A 9,664-nucleotide genomic window follows, 5' to 3' on the forward strand; every position below is an offset into this window, starting at 1 on the left:
TGCTGCTACAGCTTCATCTAGTGTCTTGGGCTTAGCCTTGAAAATTCCCTCTCTTACTTCTGGGTCTTCCACAGCCTCCATAAAGTAGCCTTTAGCCAACCGCTCTCGTTGGTCCCTGTCTCTTATACACATCTAGATGTGTATAAGAGACAGATATAATATTATATACATATATAGAAAAAATAAATAAATAATAGTAAACTACCACTGCAAGCAACTCCCGACGGGTTACAAAATAATTCCTTTCAGCCCGAGCCAGTGTACGACTGGCGTTGCCAATTACCCTTTCCTGTCCATCTTGAATCTGAGCCAAAACTCCCCCGATCCCTATATTTGCTGCATCGGTGTCAAGGATAAACTCTCCTTCTACCTCTGGATATGCAAGTATTGGGGAGGATTGCAACCTGTCCTTCGGGGTTTGGAATGCTTGCTCCTGTTCCAGACCCAATTCGAACTGTCTGGCTTTTTCCGTGAGCTTGTACATCGGACGGGCAATGCTTAAAAAATCCTTAATGAATCGCCTATAGTACGATGCACAGCCAAGAAAGCTCCGCACCTCCCGTAAATTCTGTGGTTGCGGCCAATCCCATATGGCTTCAATCTGTCCGAATCCCTTCCTTTGACACTAGGTGTCCCAAATACAGAACTTCAGTCTGAAACAATTGACACTTGCTAGGTTTTAGTTTGAGCCCGGCTTCCCTAAGTCGTTCAAAAACTGTCGCCAGACGTGTAATAGCCTCAGGAACATCCTTTCCATAAACGATGATGTCATCTAAGTATATTAGCAATGTGTCCCATTGTAGGCCCCGCAACACTCTTTCCATCAGGCGTTCAAAGGTAGAGGGGGCATTGCAAAGCCCAAAGGGCATCACACGCCAACTATAGTGCCCCCCTCTTACAACGAATGCTGACTTTTTCTTTGCCTCTTCATCTAGCTCCACCTGCCAATATCCTGACGCCAAGTCCAAGGTGGAAAACCAACCAGCACCAGCAAGCGCATCCAGAGAGTCGTCTATCCTTGGGATAGGGTATGCGTCCTTAATGGTCACTCCATTGAGCCGCCGATAATCCACACAAAACCTTTTTGACCCGTCTTTCTTGGTGACTAAGACAACATTCGGAGCCCAAGGGCTTTCAGTATGCTCTATAATTCCTCTGCCCAGCAGGTCCTTCACTTGATTCTTGATCTCTTCCTGAAATCACACTGGGTGTCGTCTCGGCGCTTCCTTTATGGGTTCTGCTGTTCCTGTGTCTATACTGTGTTTCACTTGGTGCGTCCTAAATCGTGGTCTCTTTTGGAGAACACATCCTGGTACTTGCATAGGAGCTTTGCTATATCGTGTGTATGTCCTGCGTCCCCCTTTGTGCAACTTGCAGCATATAGTTCAAACAGGTGAGTAGGAATTCTTTCTTGATCGGAAGAGTCATGGCCCTTCTGTGGCAACTGCCCCTGAACTTCCACCACCGGCGTAAGGGTTCCAATTTTTGTACCTGCCTGCAATACTCGCACAGCATTGCCTGGGTTGTACAGCCTTAGCGGTATTTCTCTGGCCCCAGGCGTCACTAGCGCTCGGGCCAAGATCAATCCGTTGTCTGCCAATTCGTTCACGTCGAGCGGTTCTACCATACACAGACCACTTGGCCAGTTACCTGGTTAACATATCCGCTTACAACAGGTTGTAAGCGTATTAGAGCTTTATGGACCTGGTGACTAACACTTTAGGCACAAACGGGTCACCTATCTGGTTGGAACACCTTATTACCTCTTCACCGATCCGAATATCCAGGGTGTCGATCCTTGCTCCTACTCCAAGAAGAAAATCCATTCCGATAATTCCTGCTGGACGAATATCCGCTACCAACACTCACTTGACGAGTCCTTCGGCCAATTCGTAATTGTACTCTGGTCCGTCCTAGAGTGTTGAGGATACCACCGTCTGCCTGTTGTACGCCCATCTCGTGGGCCTGGACTTCGGGTCTGTGTTCCGTAGGTATCTGATTAAATAGAGAAGTGGAGAGAAATGTATCTGTTGCCCCGGTATCCAGCAAGAGGTGTGACTCTATACTGTTAATTTCTGCTTTTATATATAGCCCCTCCTTTGGGCTCAATGCTGGTAAATATGACAGTGCAGTTAGTTTCTTTTTTATCTGTCCTCTTACTCGTTTCCGTTTTCTACGCCCTCTCCCCTTTACAACCTTCCCCCGGGCCCTTGGTTGGGTTGTGTTTCGTTTCCCGAGTGAGTCCAGTTGTACCTGCATTCTCGTACAATATGTCCATGCATACCACAACGGAAACAGCCTTCTCTCCTCCTGGTGGCCTGTCGTCTATCGATGCTTATTTCAGCCCTATATTCTAGTCTTTCTCGTGGCTCTGGAATTGGCGGTGGCTGTCTAGCCATTGTTTCGCTTTCATCAACTAATGTCCGCTCCATTTTCATAGGTCGTTTTTTCCCTTCTGATCGTGTGTCATACGCACATGTTTATTCCATCTGGCTGGTGTCCTTTGCCACTCGAGTTTTTTAAAGCCCTAAATATTTAATGATGCTGCTACAGTGTCATCTAGTGTCTTGGGCTTAGCCTTGAAAATTCCCTCTCTTACTTCTGGGTCTTCCACAGCCTCCATAAAGTAGCCTTTAGCCAACCGCTCTCGTTGGTCCTCTGAAAGATCCGGATAAGCTCGCATGGCCAGTGTTCGTACTGCTTGGCCTAACTGTTGAATACTCTCTCCTGCGTTCTGCCTACGTATCCGCAATTCCATCAGGGAAATTTCAGCTTGTTGCGCAGTACCTAACCGCAATTCCAACGCCTCCGTTAATTCTTGTAGCTTATATTTTCCATCTGGAAAATTACCAAGTACAGCCAATGCCTGTCCCTTTAAACTAGCAGCGAGAAAGGTTGCAGCTTTCTCATCCGACCATCCGTTAGCTCTCCGACAGGATTCAAAATGTGTGAGATACACCCTCAATGGAATTTTCCCCTCATACCGATCAGGATTAATAACTGGCCGTTTCATGGCTTCTCCAAACAGCTTCTCAAATGCATCCCTTCCTTATATGGCATCCTGTCGTTTCAACGGCCATGGAGGCCGTGTTTTATCCTCTAAATCTGCATGTTTTACATCCCGGGTATCCAGATACCTATGTGTTGCATCATTATGTCCGCATGTTTTCTTTGTGGGAATCTCGTATTCACGAACCAGGTTATGAGCCCTGTTGATGCTAGGAAGTAGAAATGAACTGGAAGCTTCACCTCCCATCCCTGTTGCAAAACTGCGGCCTAATGTAGGCTCGGCTGAATCGCCCATCAGCCCATGTAATCTATCTGCTTTCTGGCCAGTACTCTGGTACTCTCCAAACAACTTGTAAGGCCTATCACAACTTGGTAGCACAACTGAATTATCAGCGTCAACTCTTGATTCCCGCGGTGAATGGTGGTCGAAGCTAGACTCAGCCGCCTCAGTTAGTTCCTTCCTTAATCTTAGGCCGTGGCCTAGGGTGGTGTGTCCTCCCCTGGCAGTTTCTCTCCTAATGCCCAGGAACTACTGGTACATAGGAGCTAGGCCTGTATGACGTACTGGGCTTGTCTATTTCACGTACAGACCTTAGGGCTCCCTCAGCATTCACTGAGATTTCAAGGCCTAGGCTTTTAGCTGGCAGCTGTAGGCTATTTCTGCTATCCTCGGTAAAGGGGTAGTGTGCTCTACTAATGTATTGTACCCTTAATGACCAGGTCAGTGATGTGGTCGATTCTATGAAGTTATTAGGTGTAATTATTTAGAATGATTTAAAATGGGGCAAACATGTGAATGAATGTATCTCTAAAGCTTCTAAACGCCTTTATGTCAGCGATAACAATTTTTGTGAAAATTGGTGAAAAGTTTGTTGTGATATAACGTTTATAGAACGTTGTGATTTCGTTCTATTTTACACACTTGTTTGTAAGTTTTTTGCGTACGTTTTTCTAACCTTTTTTAACGTTTTGGTGCAAAAGTCTCTTATCAGAAAGCATTATTTTTTAACTTGCACGTTTTAAAAGATCATTTACTGGGGCTTTGGCTTTCCTTAGAATTGAAAGGGTAAAAACGTTTTGAAAACGTTTCACAAAAACGAAACCCAAACTAAAACCAATTCAAAACGTTTTTTTTAACGTTTTGTGTTAGATGGGAAGGTTATCAACATAATTTCATTATGTGTTGTTATCCATTGACCAAATTGTCTAACAGCTGAATCAGTATACGGCCTGATAGACATCTTACTTGATATCGAACACTTGTAAATTATTTTTGGTTCAATGAGAACACAGAAATGGTCACTGCTACCTATGGGGGCCAGGCGACGTGTCTGCTTCAGGATTAGTCACAAAAACTTTATCAAGGATTGCATCTTGTCTAGTGTTAAAATGTATAAGTTGCGTCATTAACAAGCCATTGCAAATAGGGTTCGTATCTAGGTGGTTAAAATCGCCAAAAATTAAAATGCTAAGCGTAAAGATCATTTTCACGGATCCAATCAGCAGTGCCAGAATGATCAATGAGTTCATCACCATAATTGGCTGAAGGTGGATAGTAAATATCACCAATGTAGACAGATTCTAACCTTTTGCCTTGTATCCTTTGGCAAAAGGCGCTATATAAATTTCTATATTATTATTATTATTATTATTATTATTTTATTCCAGATGCATTGAAACTGGCATGCGGAATGCGCATCGATTCTATTCCTATGTAAATTCTCGTCCACCAAAATGACCACTCCACCACCCCCACGAAATCTACGATTCTTACAAATAATTTGGTAACCAGGAACATTAATAAATTCTCCATTAACATCATTCAGCCAAGACTCTGTTATCACTGCAATCTTAGCATCATATGATTTCAAGTACAATAAAACTCATCGATTTTGTTTTTGATTGACCTGGGGTTGGTGTATAAGATTTTTGGGCAGCAAACTTTCTCCTTTTGTACTATATTCAAACGCTTAATGCTTATTATATTCATATGATTTCGCCCAAAATAAGTCATTTGTTGATTATGACGAACAGAAACTAAAACTTTAATTTTCCTGCGTAATTTTGTCCGCCGCGTTTTCCCCGAGGCCTACGCCTACGTCTAAAATTGTACTCACGGACCTTGTCCTTATGTATGTGGAGGCCGATGTCCATTGTTCACTACACCAAAAAGTTGTTAGGCCTAGTATATAGCTCTAATAAACAGCAAAATACGACACAAAATCCACGTTACAATCATCAAGATTAAGTAGTACAGACATTCAAAATACTGTACAAATAATAGGACTAAAATTACAGAATATGCGAAGAGAACACTGTTTTAGTAAGAAAATTCACTTAAAAAGTACACAATCATAAAATATAAGTATTTAAAAACAATAAAATCAAAATTTTGTAAAAATGTTGCCTTTGACCTATTTTGGTGAATATCTCAATATGATTTCACCAACGATGCGTCTCATTTCCTGGTGAAACCTTACATATGAGTTATACAAGTGCACAACAATCTGACCATTTGCCATACATTAGCGTAGAACGAGTGCAGGATGTGTGACTACCGGGAAATAGTCGCCTCCACCAAATTAAAAATGGTCGAAGCAAAAAAAATCACGCTCAAGTACATAAAAATCACCTAATACCACCTACAACTGACTGCAACGATGATGAAATAAATAAATTCTATGATCAATTAGAGGAGGAAATGAAACAATGCAAATCTCATGACATAAAAATAGTCATGGGAGATTTCAATGCGAAAATTGGACAAAATGAAGAAGGCAAAATTGTTGGAAAGTATGGACTAGGTCAGAGAAACGCACGAGGCGAGAGGTTAGTGGAGTGGTGCAGAGAAAACCGAATGATTGTAACAAAAGATGTGTATAAGAGACAGCTCGTACAATATGTCCATGCATACCACAACGGAAACAGCCTTCTCTCCTCCTGGTGGCCTGTCGTCTATCGATGCTTATTTCAGCCCTATATTCTAGTCTTTCTCGTGGCTCTGGAATTGGCGGTGGCTGTCTAGCCATTGTTTCGCTTTCATCAACTAATGTCCGCTCCATTTTCATAGGTCGTTTTTTCCCTTCTGATCAGGGAGGTCCTTAACAAAATTGGCTGCTAGTGGAATTTGAGTGAACAACTAATTGTGTTAGCTCTGGATGCCCCGGAAAAAGCAGCTAGCGGCCTGAATTCATACCCACTCAGCCCCCAACATGGTTAGTGAGCAAATTTTGACACCTCTGGATGCTCGGTAACAGCATCTGAAATGCTGAGAGTCGACCCATTTATGAATTTTCCTCACCCACATCAGCCCATTGGTTGGGAGTGAGATGCGCAAATTTTGGAAAATGGCACCTTTAGATGGTGATGACAGTTTGGCCGACTCCAACTACTAATTCAAAAGTAATAAACGTAAGTGTTCGGCCACGGTAGCCAGTGTGGTTCCGACGCTCCTGATGTCAAGCATATAGGATGAATAGGTTTTACTGAACGTATGAGTAAACACCATGTTAACCCTTTAAATATTTACATAAATAAACATAAACATGACTACTCTCTAAATAAATGCAAAATATTGCCTTAAGATATTCTTAATAGTGGAAACTTATAAGGTATTTCGCTTCTTCTCCGCTGTATAGTATTCACTGTATTGGATAGAGCAAATAAATCCACTGATGGAGTGATGACTCGGGCGCTCTCTCACTCTTGCTTAAACTGTTTTTTAAATATTTTTTTTAAAGTCAAATCTGTTAGTCCTCGTAGCTAGGTAGACATTCCCAACTGTAATCTAAAGGGCTTTGTTTACAATCTGTTACATTTTTCCTACAGTTACCAGATCGATATCACGAAAAAAGTTCTATTAGAATTATGATAAACGACCTTAAGCCAAACAGATTCTACAAGTTCTACATTCGAAGTCGGTATGTACGTCCAGGTAACAGCTTCACTAGTTGGACGTCTGTAAGAAACAAAACACATGAAAGTAGTAAGTACAGTATTTTACCTCCGCCAAGGAGGTTATGCATTCACCGCTATTAGCCTGTTTGTCTATATCGGGCTGTCTTCCTGTGCAAAAACTGTAGCGTGTCTACTAGGAGTCTTGGAGAGTGGGGGGGGGGCTGATGGGCGTGCGAAGGTGTAATGGGGCGGGGGCACAAAATAATTATTTGAGCTGATTTTTAGCTACTTGAGCTTGATTTTTTGCATGCCTACCTTGGAGGAGGTCTCGAGTATTTTTGGGGACGTACGCCTCCACCCCCATGCACCCCTACGCCACTGTGCAAAAGCTAAGGAATGGATCATAATAAAAGTTACCGGTATTGTAATGGTACATAATAATCTAAGTAAGGGGGGGGGGGATTAACTTCAGGGAGAAAACGTCAAAGGACAAGGTCAATGTCGTGGAAAAATTGATTTCCCCTAAACTCACCCTCGAGCATAAAAAGAAACAATGGGATCTCCCACACACGACCTCCGTATTGTTCGATATCCACACAAAGGGCGGAGGTATGTATTTTATTGTGTGACTGCTCTAGTTTTTAAAATAGTTTTTAGGCCAAAAGCCCAGGACAGGCCAAGCAGTGAATTTAATCACCTTCCAAAGTGGCATATCCCTTTACAAAGCAACATACACCGAAGATGCTCTACAGTTTTCATAAATGAAGCAACATTATCAAGCTCAAGGAGTAGGTGAGCTGTTTTTGGTGGTGAGAAGTCGTCAAACCAAGGATCGACCCCGGCATCTGAGGGAAAGCTGCTTAATGTACTTTCGTGCATTATGAGACGTCTATGAATACACTCTGAATTCATTGTATTTCCCTACTATACTATTAATACTACAATTAATATTTATAATAATGATGATGATGATGAGGAGGAGGAGGAGGCACCGTAAGCTGGGTGATGACTGGCTCCTGTGCAAGATTATTTAACAGGATGTGAAGTGAAAATAATGTCAACTGAGGCCCGTATAGTCTGAGTTACGGTTTGGATACGGTTTAAATTGTCAATGCACACATTCGGACAACAGTAATTGAATCAAAATGACTAGTCTCACTTTATTTGGAGTATGTTTTATATTAAGTTATCTTAAACTTATCAGTGGACCTACTGGTAATTGTCTATAATTTATATGATTTATGGTATCTCTTTAGTATAGAATGTAATATGAAACCCCTAAAATAACAGTTCAGGCATTCAGTGTTATATTCTGTTAGTTAATTAAAAAAATAAAAATATAATAAATGAATAATACAAAATAAAATGAATACAAATAAAATAAAAATAAGTAAACAGACCAAGACTAATGCACATGTTAACCTTCAATCTTCTACCAATACACCCTAGTTCAAGTGTAAACAGCCTCTTGTCAATTATTAATAATCGCATTCTCTGGAAGTTCTGAAGTTTGAGCTTTATACGAGCCGCATTCGAATGAATTTTTAAATAATGTTAGGTACTGATTTAAGTCAGATTTTCTGACGTTTTCAGTTTTCTTTTTTAAATAAATCAAAGAATACAAAATTAATATGAACACATAATAAATAATCATCGCCTCCAATACATTTAATGAAGAGGTCGCTGGCTGTTGAATGTTTTATTAGGAACTGAATAGGAAACTCCTTTTTAAATTTTAATTAGTAGACCATTATTGAGGACCCCAATATATGCTTTGCACTTGCTTTACTGGGAGAAGAAAAATAATAGTGACGGACGGTGGCAAAGTCTGTATCGTTGGATTAATGGGATCATTATGGATGAATAATGTTTTACTGTGTACCTTGTACGTACGAGCTCAGGGAGACGTACGAGCTGAGGGAGCAGATGAATCTGTCCTTCTTACTGTGGAACGCTTACTTGGGTAAAACACTTTATACGTTTGCCTTTTCATTTTTTTATTTAAATTTGAACCCATTCATATTCCCATTCATCTTACTAGTGCCCCCCCCCCTTCTAAAAAAGTTTCGCCGGCCCTGGCACCATAAGCACATAGCAGTGATTTAAACAAGAGATCAAAGCATTATTACTCTAATGATCAAAGATACCTACAAAAACAAAGAAAGCTCTTTTGAAGCTCTGAGCCCATTGTTAAGCAAAAGGTGTAGTCTACGTATAGCGAACGCTTCTTTAAACAATAGGATAGACCAGTTTCGGGAGCTGTCAAGAATGTTAGTACTATATAATATTAAACCTAATTTATTACTTACATTACAGACGACATTATCATTTTCAAGTATACCCTTTAATCCTAAAACAAATTGGAATGCCTCACAGTTTTTAACATGATCAAATATAACACTATCAGATCGTGAAGAATGTTCTTTAAGTCTAGTTATTAAGCACCTATCTGTCTTACCAATATAATCACTTTTGCAGCCTGGACATTTAAAATAATAGACAACATAACTTCTGTACTCCTTAGGGGTTTGATCCTTAGTAGATATAAAATGAGAAACATTTTTATACTGCCATAAAGTTATGAATTTTTTCCTCTTTAATTAAGTGTTTCTTTACCTTATTTAAACATCTACGTAAAATGAACTCACCTGGTTTTCCTAGATAAGGCAATCTAACCCAAATCTTAATCAAGCTATCATCAGTAGGCCTATGTATACATTTAGGTTCATTTAATTTCTTAAGTACATTATTAACAACT

At 40.7% G+C, this 9,664-nt stretch overlaps 1 protein-coding gene across 3 annotated transcripts in view; it reads left to right on the forward strand.

Moving 5' to 3' along the window:
* LOC117112473 overlaps window positions 1–9,664 on the forward strand; it is a 75,498-nt gene that overhangs the window by 41,433 nt on the left and 24,401 nt on the right. Inside the window, exon 1 of one of the 3 annotated variants that reach the window (XM_033255561.1) lies at window positions 6,840–6,994. The exons of the other annotated variants lie outside the window; for them this stretch is intronic. Within the exon in view, the coding sequence (XP_033111452.1) occupies window positions 6,877–6,994 (118 nt within the window). The 5' untranslated portion in view covers window positions 6,840–6,876. Of the gene's footprint in view, window positions 1–6,839; window positions 6,995–9,664 lie in introns of those variants that run through there. 3 annotated transcript variants of the gene reach the window in all.

This window comes from Anneissia japonica, unplaced genomic scaffold (assembly GCF_011630105.1).
Source record: "Anneissia japonica isolate Jap-2015-1 unplaced genomic scaffold, ASM1163010v1 scaffold3220_len204154_cov177, whole genome shotgun sequence".
In the NCBI taxonomy this organism is placed as follows: Eukaryota; Metazoa; Echinodermata; class Crinoidea; order Comatulida; family Comatulidae; genus Anneissia; species Anneissia japonica.